This window comes from Kryptolebias marmoratus, linkage group LG16 (genome assembly GCF_001649575.2).
Source record: "Kryptolebias marmoratus isolate JLee-2015 linkage group LG16, ASM164957v2, whole genome shotgun sequence".
NCBI lineage: Eukaryota > Metazoa > Chordata > Actinopteri > Cyprinodontiformes > Rivulidae > Kryptolebias > Kryptolebias marmoratus.
This window is the reverse complement of record NC_051445.1, coordinates 19,210,449-19,223,454: the sequence shown is the minus strand read 5'-3', so window position 1 is coordinate 19,223,454 and position 13,006 is coordinate 19,210,449. Positions and strand designations below refer to the sequence as shown.

At 40.0% G+C, this 13,006-nt stretch overlaps 1 protein-coding gene across 1 annotated transcript in view; it reads left to right on the top strand.

The window, feature by feature from the left end:
- Positions 1–326: 326 nt before the first annotated feature.
- The window catches only part of LOC108232179 (RNA-binding motif, single-stranded-interacting protein 3), a 123,828-nt gene continuing 111,148 nt past the window's right edge, over positions 327–13,006 (top strand). The window contains exon 1 of the mRNA XM_017409795.3: positions 327–1,618. Coding sequence (XP_017265284.1) covers positions 1,544–1,618 — 75 coding nt within the window. The 5' untranslated portion in view covers positions 327–1,543. The remainder of the gene's footprint in view (positions 1,619–13,006) is intronic.

Sequence of the window (13,006 nt, the reverse complement as noted above, 5' to 3'; positions counted from 1 at the left end):
TCTTTTTTCCAAATTGTACTCTTTGAGCATCCTCTCTTCATAATGTCACACAGCTCCTACTCTTCATTCATCTGTCTGTCTTTCTGTTCCTTTTGAGAGCAAGCACACACAAAAACTTGAGGGAGGGCATGACCGTCCACTCCCACTGCTCTATAGTGCCATGATAAACAGAGAGGGAGAGACACAACAGAGGAAAGGAGAGAGGCAGAGAGGAGACCGAGGGAGGAGCATAGCTGCGCTGAAGCCGAGCCCCTTGATGCCTGAGCACGTAGAGTGGAGCAGACGCCGACAGCCACACAAACACACTCCCCCTCTCAGTTACAGTCACACACACACACACACACACACACACTCACACACACACACACACACTCACACACACACACCACCACCACCACCATCACTACTCTCTCTCACACACACGGTGACGGCTGCCAGCCTCAGTGGGAAGCGAGCCGTCAGGGAGAGAGAGAGCTTGAGAAGACAGCGAGGGAACACCGAGGGGAAGACAAGAAAAGAGAACAGAGTTGGAGGGGCACCTTGTGGATCAGAAGGGATTTTCCTCTTTCTGAGTGTACGTCTGGATAAGGCTATCTGCTTCTTCCTTGGCAAGAGGAGTTTTTAATCGAGGCTTTCCTCCCCCCCCCCCCTCCTTTTTGCTCATCCTTTACGGCAGGCTCGGCATTATCTACCTATCTATCTATCTATCTCCGGAGCTTAACAAAAGAGGGAGGGAGTGAGAGGGGAAAAAAAACAAAAAAACAAAAGCAGTCACAGCTTTAGCTCCAGACCACCCTCTCGCCTCCTCCTCCTGTTCTCTCTCTCCAGCTCCACATCCATGTGTGAGTTCATCGCTGATTTCACTGTCTTTGGAGTATAGAGCAGAGGACAGCGTGTGTTCTTCAGGATACAGCTGGGCTCCCACTGGAATCAGGGTCTCGTCTGGTTTAAGAGTGGAATGAGAGAGACCGGGAAACAGGAAGAGAACAAGAGAGCGAGAGAGACGCTGGAAAGCAAACTGAGGGGCATGTTAAGGGCAGCCGAGAAGAAGTCTAAATTCTAGACTGAGTGTAAAAGAGCCAGGAAGCGAAACGCAACCATTCACTTCCCATCCTCCTCCTCTTCCCTCTCCTTTTCCCCTCTGTCAGCCCTACTTTTCGATCCCCCTTTATTGTTTCCTGAACCTTTCCATATTTTTCTCTCCTCACCTCTCACCTCAGCCTCCCAATCCTCTCTCTTGTGCTGCTCTGGCACATTTTTCCAAACCCGCTGGAGGAGGACAGGTTTAGTGACGTCCCCGGCAAAACCAGCAGACAGACGGATTTCCCATGCACTATCTGTCCCACAGTCCATCCTCTCTCCTGTCCACTTAACACTTGCAGCAGCGAAGAGGAGAGTGGTCTTTCTGTATCTTTGAGAAACAACCCCCCCCTCATCCCCTTTTCCCTGAAGGATCCAGGCCAGCAGCTGGACGGGATTGTGCCCCCCCTCCCTGTGAGCTTCTATCTCCAGCCTCCAGGACCTTCAGTTGGATTCTAGCTACATGGGAAAACGTTTGGAGCAACAGCCAATGTACCCCCACTACACCTACTACTACCCCCACTATCTCCAGACGAAGGTAGGATGGTCTGCAGGGTTTACCTATTTTACCCCCTCTGCTTGAGAAAGTGTTCAACTTTTTGCCGAATTTGTCTTGTTTTCTGCCAAATGGGTTAAACTCATCCTGCAATTCATTCATTTGTAAAGTTGCTTTTAGTGATCATCAGCGCTGAGCCCCATTTTGTTCGCAATGGTGATGGACAAGTTGACAGATGAGGTCGGTGCTTGCGTGGACTGTGATGTTTGCAGATGACACTGTGTTCTGTGGTGAGATAAGAGAGAGCAGGCGGAAGAGAGCCTTGAGAGGCGGAAAGGAACGAGGAAGAAACAGACAAAGACCACAGATAAGGTTCATGAATGTAATGGAGGAGGAGATGCAGATGGTTGGCGTGACAGCAGGGGATGCTAGGGATAGATGGACCTGCTGTTGTGACCCTAAAGGGGGGCAGCCAAAACAAGAGGAAGAAATGTTTTAAGGACAAAACACACAGGTGGCTTATGGCACACATCAAAAATTATTTATACATTATTTCCGTTTATGACCCCCCCACACACAGTAGCAGCAGCTGGTCGCTGATCATTTCTCTTGACACTGTTCTATTTTGAAGAGTTGATGCTACTGAAACAATCCATTTTTATGTGCACTCACTCCCTGCTTGCACATCCGGGTTCCTGTGGCAGCTCTTCTTCTATGATTTTTTTTGACAGTTTTTTTTTCCTTTTGTTTTGTTGTAGTACTGTTTCATATCAAAAGTATAAAAATGCACAGGGAAAGATTTAAGGTTGAAAAAATATCCGGAGATATATGATACAAAATCTTGTCATTATACAAAAAATAGGGGGGAAAATACTGCCTGGTGACTTTTTGCTGAAAAGAAAGAATATCTTTCTTTAAAAAATCAAGGTTTTTTAAGCTTATATTTTAAAGTTGATCTGTGCTATTATAGCAAGCTACAACTTGATGTGTCCTATGTGCTTCATTGGAAGCACATCAATTGACACTCTTCTAATGATGCACCAATCCATGGCGTTCCTGGCATGTTTTCGGCCTAAGTATTCAATCTCTTCAGAATTTACTACTTAAGGTTGTGCGAAGAAAAAATTCTGGAGGTGCTGATGTAACAGAACAATGTCCTCTGTCCTCTGTGTGTCTTCAAGGGAGATATTGATGTCATTCAACTGTTTTCCCCCCCCTATTCAATTCTTTTGAGTGTTTGACCCTGTCCTCCCCTCTCTGACCTCACCAACTCCCACCAGCTAGAAGTTCAAGTTCAGGGCAGAGGGCCTACATTGTCCTCTATCCTAGACCACCCCCACTACTACCACCACCCTCACGCTCCTACTTTATCCCTTTCCCATGCCATCAGCACCATTGGCACCCCTCCCTATGCAGGCCATCCCCATTCCATATGATGGAACTCTATATTCCTCTCAGCTTACATAGAATGCAGAAAACCAAGCTCTTTTTTTTTTTCCAGATTTATCTAAATTCTTTAACCTGCGCACAGAATACATACATGGCCTATCTTGATAAATTCATTTCACAAAAGGCTCACACACTGACACACTCTGATTCCTCCACCACCAAGAGGCAGAAAATGGATTACGAAGGTCTGATCGATTGCTCCTGCATCATATCAGCCGCCATTCCCTTTGTCTGCTGTGATTCATCAAGGTTTTTTTTCTTTCTCCGCTCATGTATGGCAGTAAATGTGAGGAGTTGGCAGTTTTGCTGCAATATTTAGTCAAAGTGCACGTGTCAGTGAGCAAGAGAGATGAAAAGAAAAACAGTGTAGGAGTCGGATGCTGTGAGAATAGAGAGATCAGGCTATTGAGTGGACAATGTGGGAAGAGCAGGTAAGAAAATTATTGTTCGACTGTTAAAAATATGTTGAACTGTGACCCATCTTAGAATGACAAAGACATATAGAAGCAGGAATACTATTAGATTACCCAGGAACACATGAGTCATGTAGTTTCTTTGTTTGTTTTTTTTTATTTTTTATTATGTTTAAACACTCATGGCTTTGCAACAATTGTTCTGTTGCAAGACTTTAAATCCTGTTGGGTTTCAAAATACCTAAAAATACTAACATAGCCTTGTACATTTGTTTTTACTGAAATTAATTTTAGAATTTGAAGTTCCAAAGCAACCAGGCCAGATCCCCTACAAATACCCATTTTTAAATTTTAAAGCACTATTTTACTTTAGCTTCAGAACAAACTTTAAAATTCTTAATGCTTATGGTTTCTTTCACTGCCTTAGTGTACAGTGCATTCCTTAGTGACACTAGCTGTTAGTTTCTGACATCTATTGCAACAACGAAAACTAATAGAGTCCTATAATTTGCCAAATTATCTCATTTTGTTGTGGAATTGATTCCAATGCTAAAAATGGATAGGCGGATTGTAATTTTGGCACACTCATCTTTGCATAAATTTTAAATAAAACAATAATTCAATTTTAAAATGGATTCCATTCACTGCTATAAACACATATAAGCTTTCAGCTTTATACATATTCAATATTACTTGCAGGATGCAGTCAGTCATTTGCAAATTCATCATCAGTTCATCTGCTGATCCAGAGCTGTACATACTGACACGTGAGAGATGGTGAATGTTTTTTTTATGCTCCAGATGAAGGAATCAGAAGCAAAAAATAGTTATATTACATTATATTATTGTCAATGATGTGTGTTCCTTATTTGTTTGCTAATATAAGTCTGCTAAAAGTTAGGAACAAGTTATCTGTTGGCATATTGTTTTGTTGTTGGGATCTTATTTTTATGTTTTGAAAAACAAAACATTGTTCTTTTTTATTTATTCATGCTTTAAATGTTTGCAGGGGAAAAAAAAGAGTTTTTGTAGCATCAAGTTTTATCACCTGCCACTGGAGGTGAAAAGGCGATAATGACTTTATTTGTGTTTCTGTGTGTTTGTTTGTGTCACTTTAAATATCTCATGAACTACTGGATGGAAACTCAGAATGTAAGTATTGGTTGTGCATCTACAACTGATTAACTTTTGGAGTCAACCCCATTCACAACGGCCGCTGTAGCCAACGGACTTCGGAAACCCTAAAATGGTTGTGACTCAGTCATTTTTGCAGATATTGAGCTTAAATTTGGTGTGGTGGTAGCTGAAAGTCATCTTTAACACATACTCTAGAACCTTGCATGAGATTGTGCATAATGTCATTTACCATATTTGATCAAAATGGTGATAACGTTGACATTTCTTATCATAAGATGATTTTAGTTTAAAACTGATATGAAAGGCGGCGGATGATATTCATTCCTTCCTGGAAAACCAAGCCTTTATTCTTAGTATTATTTTTGTGCTTGACTGAATCAGATTTGTAATGAACCTAAAATTGATTCCTATTTATTCTTTCATTTTTAATGAAGCTGTAAATGGCTGTAAAATACGACACCAGATGCACAGACGTGTGCAGGTTAGATTACCTTCGGTGTTTGATGTGTGTCTGTCACCCCAGTTTTATGTGTACAGATGTCTCCATCTCGCACCGCTCTCTTGTTCCGTGATTTATCTCCATCAGTTCAAGGTCATCTAATTTATCTCAAGTATCTGCAACAGGCATCTGGCCCAGACCATCACTTCATTTCTTACACTCCATCCATCCCTCAATCCCCCATCATCCCACCAGCCCTCTCTCTGCTGTCAAGGTCAAATCAAATTGGATCCTTCCAACACTGAGTCTGCGCTCTGAGCTGTGTGTGTGCGCACGCGTGTGTGTGTTTGCAAATGCATTCACAGACAAATAAAACTTGGCATCCGTCTGTCCGTTTTGTTGCCGTGACTGCACATGAAACAGCAACTTTGTGCGACAATTCATGTGTGAGACTGAATTTATTTGCTCACTTTTGCATGGATAAAGTACAGGACTGTATCGTGTGAGGTGATGTGTAAGTTCTCCAGGTCTGAGAGGAACAATTGTGTGTGTGTGTGTTTGCATCTGAGGCCCGTTACCTCAGTTAAACATCTGCATGAATATTGACAGTGGCCTTTAGTTCAATCTGTCGGGGTTGCTCTGACTTCAAATAGGAGAATCTGTCTGAGTGTTAGGTGAGCAGGTGTTGCTCAAGCTTCTGTTCTTCATGGACAGAAACAGACAAACACAAAACTTGTTGTACTCCGAGTTACATCTCTCTCCAGTGTGCTGTAACACTAAACACGTTTCTCTCCTCTCTGTTGCTCACTAAACTGTTCGTGTTCCCAAACTTAATTCCAGAGGGTGGAGGTTCACCTTCTGAACAAATAAAACAGAAGTTTATGTGCGGACTACCTTCGCAGCCTTTCCATATCAGTTGATAAACACGTAACCTTACACTCAAAAGCACAACACACCACCTTCACACGAACGCTGTTAGGAAATGACTGGCTTAAACTAACAGCGATAAGCCAGCCAGATGACAGAGTGTGTGTGTAAAAGGGTGGCTGTCAAACACAAGTTTGCTCTTGCTCTGTCGGCCTCCATAATGGGCTATAGGTTCAGTGTACATTAGCGAGGAGTGGAAAGGAACGGCATGTCCTCTTATGTGAGCTAATGTTTCCTAATCAGGACTATGAGAGGGTAGGAGGGGGATCAGAGGAGGGTTGAGGCTCACAAGCTGCTGTGTGATTTGTTGAAATGCATTCAAGGGGGTATGAGAGGTATTTAGGATTTTCCCCCAAGAGCTGCTTTCAGTTGGGGGTATTTTAGATGCATGCTCTTTTGCTTCCCAATCAGAAGTACTTATTGAGTGAAAACAATATTTGCAAACATTGCAGACTGTGAATTACCATTCTGGAGCCGTTGAAAGTGCAGAACAAAACATTGTGGCTTGTTATTGTGCCTGTAATTTTTTTGTGTTTTTTTAAACGTTGTTTTGTGGTTATGGTGGAATGTGTTACCACAGCACATTTTCAAGCAGTAACAATAAAATCTAAAAGCTTGGGGTTTTATTAAGTCAAAAAGTGGAATTTATTATGTATATTACTTTTGAAAAGCAAAATGTCTCCTGGCTCTCCTATACATTTGATTTTTCCCAAGCTGAAGTTTTTCCTCCTTGAAACCCAATAAATCCATTCGTGGTGCTAATAAATGTGTCAGACAACTTTGAATAGAGGAAGAAATATGCCAGAATTAGATCTAAATGGTGCAATAAAATGAAACGGAAGAAAAAATGTGACGTTCATGTCAAACCACAAGGTATTTAGGTTCCTTTGACGTTGTATATATATTGATCCTCATGCACAACACAATTTGCCAGTAAAATGATCTTAATCAGTTTCTATCAAACTTATTCAAAAGAGAAACACGTCTACAAACTAAAAACTTTTTTCAAAAGTAGTTTAAAAATTTAGAAAAATGTGTCAAATGAATCAGCTAAAGGAGCACAGCTGAATGTTTGCCACTTTACAACAAAATAAAAATTAACACACAAAGAAAGTGACATTTATTTTATCATGGGCTGCCAGCATGTGAAAGAATGAAGGCTGTGTTGCAAATCAGGCTGTTTACTAGTTTGAGAAATGCGTCCCCGACTCCTTTTACTCCTGGTTGACTCAGATGAAACTTGGTGATCTGCAGGCTTTATGACGGATACCACAGCAGACTGGCATGGTGCACAAACAGCAAACAACAATCTGCCCTCAAAGGGAAGTATTGCAGCTGTTTTTCTGCGTGAAGTAGCTAAGGTTTATACTGAATGTCTCTCCAATTACAGCAGCTGTTCACTCTTGAAAATAACCTTGTTTAATGTTGCTTATTTGAGCTGCCTTTAGTTCATGTTCCTCCAATTACAGGAATCTTGATAAGTTTGAAGCTAAAACTCATACACAAGCTCATTTGAATAGGTTCTTACACAATACTACGTATTCTGGAGAGCTGAATTCATCTTCAGTTTTTGTTTTAAACATTACTTTACATTTATCTGCTGTTTATCTTTACCTCTTTAGTCTTTAGGCACCTGGTTAGGTTTAGGATAAACACTCAAACTTAGGAAAGTATGATGGTTTGCTTTAAAATGGACTCTCTCAACAAGGTTCACTATACAATCTCCTGTAACTCTTTATAAAATTGATTAATTAGTCACGACTCCAGATACACCATGTCTTAAAACTATAGCCATTCACAAAATCAAATCCCAGTTTCTTTGTATCAAGGTTATTTGAGAATTTATGTTATGAACCAGAGTATATGATTGCAAGAGAAAGGTGGTACTTGTTGTCTACTTCGAAGGTAAATTTCTCAGTGGAGGAGGGTGAAGTGAAGGAAAGTAGTAAAAGAGTGTACCTAAGCATTGTTTTCTGCTCATCCAAAAAAAAAGAAAAAATTAAAAATGATTGAAACTATATTAATATCATCCGCCACCTTACAAGCCAAGTTTTTAAATAAAGATCTTATATGATCTGTGAATACTTGAAGTATGTATTGTGAAAGACAATCGGCTACTACCGCACCCAATTTTAGCTCAGCATTTGTAAAATTATTTGAGTTACATCCAGTTTTGTTTGCCAAGGTCAGTTAACTGTGTCAACCATCTTGAATAGGACTGGCTCAAAAGGTTATTCAGTTGTAGAGCCAATGATGACTTTATAAGAGGATCATTAAAGTCAGTTTACAAAAGTTCATGAGACATTTTGCTAACAAATGGACAGGGTTTACTCAAAGACATTGGACCAAAGTTTGAAATAAAGACATTCTGCAATTTGTTAGTGGTAAAAGTATGTCATGAGCACGACTCTCAGCTACTAGAACACCAAATTTTAGCTCAAGTTCTATAAAAAACGATTGAGTTAAAGACATTTTTGTGTTTGCACACAGGTCAGTTAGCTTTGTTGACCATCTTGACTCAGGTTGACTCCAAACTTTTTTGTAGATATGATGATTACTTTCTGAGAGTTTTGTTAAAATCCATCCAGTGGTTCATGAGATATGCAAACGAACAAACACAAGCAAATACACAGGCAATAACATAATCACCCACCTTTTATTACTCAAACATCACAAGTAAAAATATTTACTTTCTCAGTTTGTCTAATCTCTCTTTGTGGCTTTACCTCTCTGATCTTGGACATGTTTTTTTTCTTTTCCTGCTTCGACCCGGCGTGTGATTTTATATCTCTATGTGCCAACTTTCATTTGTACCAGCATGCACATAGCACCTCCGAATGTTGTAGAGCTATTTGAGTGTTTGAATCTTTTTAGCCTCTGATGATGATTGGCTTGGGATGCAGATCTTTGATGATAATCACCAAGAGCAAGATGAGAGACTCTAACAGAGAGAAAGTCGCATTATCAACCAGCCGATCATTAGTTTGCTGCAGATCAGTGTGCTAATATGCTCAGCGGCACACGAGGAGCTTTAATTAAGGTAATGAGAAACAGCATTCAGCTGATATCAAAGTAATGACACATGAGGACACGCCTGGACATCTAAATAGAATACTGCGTCCCTTCAAAAATGAGCTTTTCACATTCAATTACTCTCTATTATGCACCAGATAAATGTGGTCAGCGGTTGGCTTGGCTCTGATGAGCAAACATAAAGACAGAAGAGGGCTTGAGGGGGGGAGCAAAGAGGGACACTTAAGATGAAAATCTGAATGTGTAAACACAAGGACAGCGAGAAGAAATTGATTAACTCATCGTCAAATCTTCCGTTTCATCTTAACTCTCTTTCATTCCTTGACTCCTTCCGAGCCTGTGTTCCTTCTCTCTTTTCAAACATAAAGTGCTTTGCCTTAGCAGAAGGAGTCACTATGAATTATGCAGCGCACATCTCACACACATACACACACGGAATAGTGTGTGTGTGTTTAGTGTGCAAAGTAAACAGAGGATAAAGGGTTTATGGCCCAGCATGCATTCTGCTCATGCCCTGTTTCTCCTCACACATCTGCCTGTCTGCATCAGTTGCAGTTTTACAGCCGACGGTATTAGCATGTGCGCGTTGTTTAAAGACCCGTGTTTTCTGTTTGGATCTCGGCTCTGATCTCAGCGGCATCATGTGCCAGTTTAGGCACAGGAGAATGGCCTTATGTTGTTTTCCTTTAATGCCCTACCCCAACACTCACCCTGCCTTTTCTCTGCCCCTCTCCTGTCTCTCTCCCACTGTGTTCTGGGCTCTTTTTTCCTCTCTCCTACCATCTGTTCATATTGCCTGTAGTTTTTTTCTTTCTTTTTTTTTTTACTGCCTAAAAGGGACTCTCCTAACCACCCATATATGCCCATTTATTATTCTCTGTGGGCTGTTCTATTCTTGTACGAGTACAGTAGCGGATGCTGATCATTGTCTCACTATGCTGAATAGGAGTTGAAAAGCTTCAGTAGGTCAGTGCCTGCACATTACGGGTGAAAGAAGCTCACTCGAGCAAGTTTGCTAATATCAAAATATTTGTTGAAAGGAAAAAAAAATTGGATAGAAGAGAAAATGAGGTTCTGAAAGTGGAGTAGAGTGAGACGTATCAAAAAGAGAACAGATGGCTTTAGCGAAAAGAATTCAAAAGGGAGAAGGAAAAAAAAAAAAGAAGAGTGATAATGTTCCGAAGGGAAATAAAGAGCGATGCAGTGAGAGAGGCTGAAGTTGCAGGCTTGGTCAGGGAATAATGGTGCTGCTGCATTTTTAATAGTTGGCCACTTTGTAGCGACCCTTGTCTAATGGATTCTCTGCCTCTTAAAAGCTCCTGTCAGAGCCCTTAACCTCAAGCAGTTATACTATGGAAATTACTGAGGACTCCAACAGTCACCAACACTTCCTCTTATTATGTCCAACAATCCTGTATAGCCTAATGGCCAACACACTGTAACTCTGGCAAGTTGGGTTTGAAGCTAAATCTGCTTCTAGGAAGCAGCAACTTAGACACAAAAGACTTTAAAACTGTTCTCACCTTTGTAGGACATGTAACATTCTGGCCATCAATGTGTGCCGTTTTAGAAAACAGTGTTAAAAGATGCACATAGTGTATAAATATTTATATATAAATCACTTTTTCAATGCTTGAGAGCAAATATGTAAGTGTCTGAAGCAAAGACTATAAAGGACCGGAATCAGGAAGTTGAAGCTGGAATGGGACCAGCTTCCTCCATATAAAGAACAGGACATTAAAAAATAAAAACATATTCAAGACATTTTTTTTTCTTCAGATTTTGACTCTAGTTGATTCAGATAGTTCTTACCTGACTGCTCTATGTTCAAATATTTATAAAAAAATGCCGTGCAGTAATTACTTATTTCAGGCCTAAGATAAAAGTCACGTGACACCATGATCGTGTGCGAAGGAAATGGCAGAACTTAAAGCCTCACATCATTGGTGTGCAGAAACTTGTTCCAAAAAATACAACATGACAGCCTCTGTAAAACAGTTCCTACTGGCTTCAATTCCCAACAACCAGAGAAAGCGGGGACACTTAGTCTACCAGTATAATATGTCTATATTCTGAAAGAAATCCAGTCTTGGCACTTTTCTTGGGGCTGCCTAAATTTGAAAATCAGTCAGTGATCTGTTCAGATTTGCGGAGGAAAAGCACATCACACACAAAGCTCAGAGTCGAAGAAATCCCACATCTGCTCCTTCATCTCCTCCCGTTTTTAGTTTCAAATTATGTTGCATTTACTGTACTTCAGAAATCAGAAGTCAAAACTCATTTACTCTTGGTTTTTACTTTGCCAATAACTGCGAAGTCTAAAGAAACTGAGGTTAAATCCCTCTGCTAGTACTTTGAATGATGTTTTATTTCTTGGCTCAAAATCCAGCTTGTTTTGCATTGTGATGTTTAATGCTAAAAATTACTTTTTTTTTCCAACTTGAAGCCGAACCTTCTAATTTGTTAAAAGTCAGTGACTGCACCATGAGTAAAAAACAGCAATATAAAATACAATATATATGATTATATATATATATATATATATATATATATATATATAATAGTAAACTTTGTTTAAAACATGTCAATAGAAGTAACCAATGTTAAAGTTGGCCTCTAAACTTTGGAAAAAGAATTCAAGCAACCTTGAAGCCCAGGTTTAAAGTGGACTCACAAATTAATCGTCACTGAACTGTAGATGAGAGAAACGTAACTATTTAGGAATAAATCTGCCCGTCAAGTGCTAGCCTGAGCTCAGTTTACTGTGTGCTATTATGAGCTGTCAGGCTCGGCACTGTAAGCTCTTTTATATGATATGCTTCAAAAGGTTTCTGAATGAGATGTGTGATGCACGTCCTGCAGAAGAAAGGCAGGCAGTGGATTTGAATGTTTTCAACGCGCCCCTGAAATCCTCTACACATAGAAAAGATCTCTAAAAAAAGAAGGCTGAAAAGGGATGTGGTACACTGTAATCCTGTTGTAGTTTTTTGAACCAAAGCATGACAGCAGATCTCAGGACAATAAGAGAACTTGTAAAAAATGGCCATGTCTCCGTTAAGTGCATGAGAAAGGCTTAATTGGTGGAACCGAAAAAGGAGAGACAAAGAACCAAACCTCTAGCTGCTAGCTGTTTTAAGTGTGTGTGTGGGTGTGTGTGTGAACCATTCAGGTTTTTAGTGGACTCTACATGACACTGAAAGCCCTATGAATCAGAAACAATGACAGCATTCTGTCGTACAGACATAGATCACTTTTAACAGCGTTAATAGTCCCTACAGCTTTATTCAGAAAGGACAAAATTGCAAGGTGTTTGCCCGGCATTATGCACGCATTGGGGCAGCATATCAAACGACACATTGTCTGGTCAAGAGTTTAATTGCTAGAGTACAGTAGATAAATTCAAATGTGTCTCAAGATGTTTTCTTTTTTTTTTTTTTTGTAAAAACCTGTTTGCATTTGATTTTCTCAAGACTCAAAAAAGAAGAAATTACTAATAGCACTAATAGTCTTTGTGTTGACCCTTTGCATGTAGCCAAATGTGCATGTTGTAATCCTACAAACGGATCCTTCTGCAGCTTCATTCTGCTTTTAATTGATTTTTAAATGCAACACACAGAACATATTGAACAAAACATAATTAATACCATATAGTTCGATGTACTGTATGTCCTAACAAGTGTCCCACCCTCTTTAAAGCACACTTTAGTTTAATTTAAGTGTTAGTAAAGAGCCTCAGTTTACCTGAGGTTTGCTCAGCCGCAGAAAACTGCAGCAGCTGTTCATGTCTTTTTATTCATCACTGAAGCCAAATCTAACAGTTTTTCTGGTTATTTGCTTGTTCAGCTCAAATGAAAGAAAAAGCAAAAGCAAACAGTTGCACAATTTGTGCGCTTACTGATGTCTGACTACTGTAGCACTATACTGTAATGCCAACATCAAGTGTGCTGTCTATCAATCTCAATCATATTTTTGTTTGTTTGGGGAGGAAAATAAAATGTTATGTGGACTGTTTCCGTTGTCAGATTGTTAGTT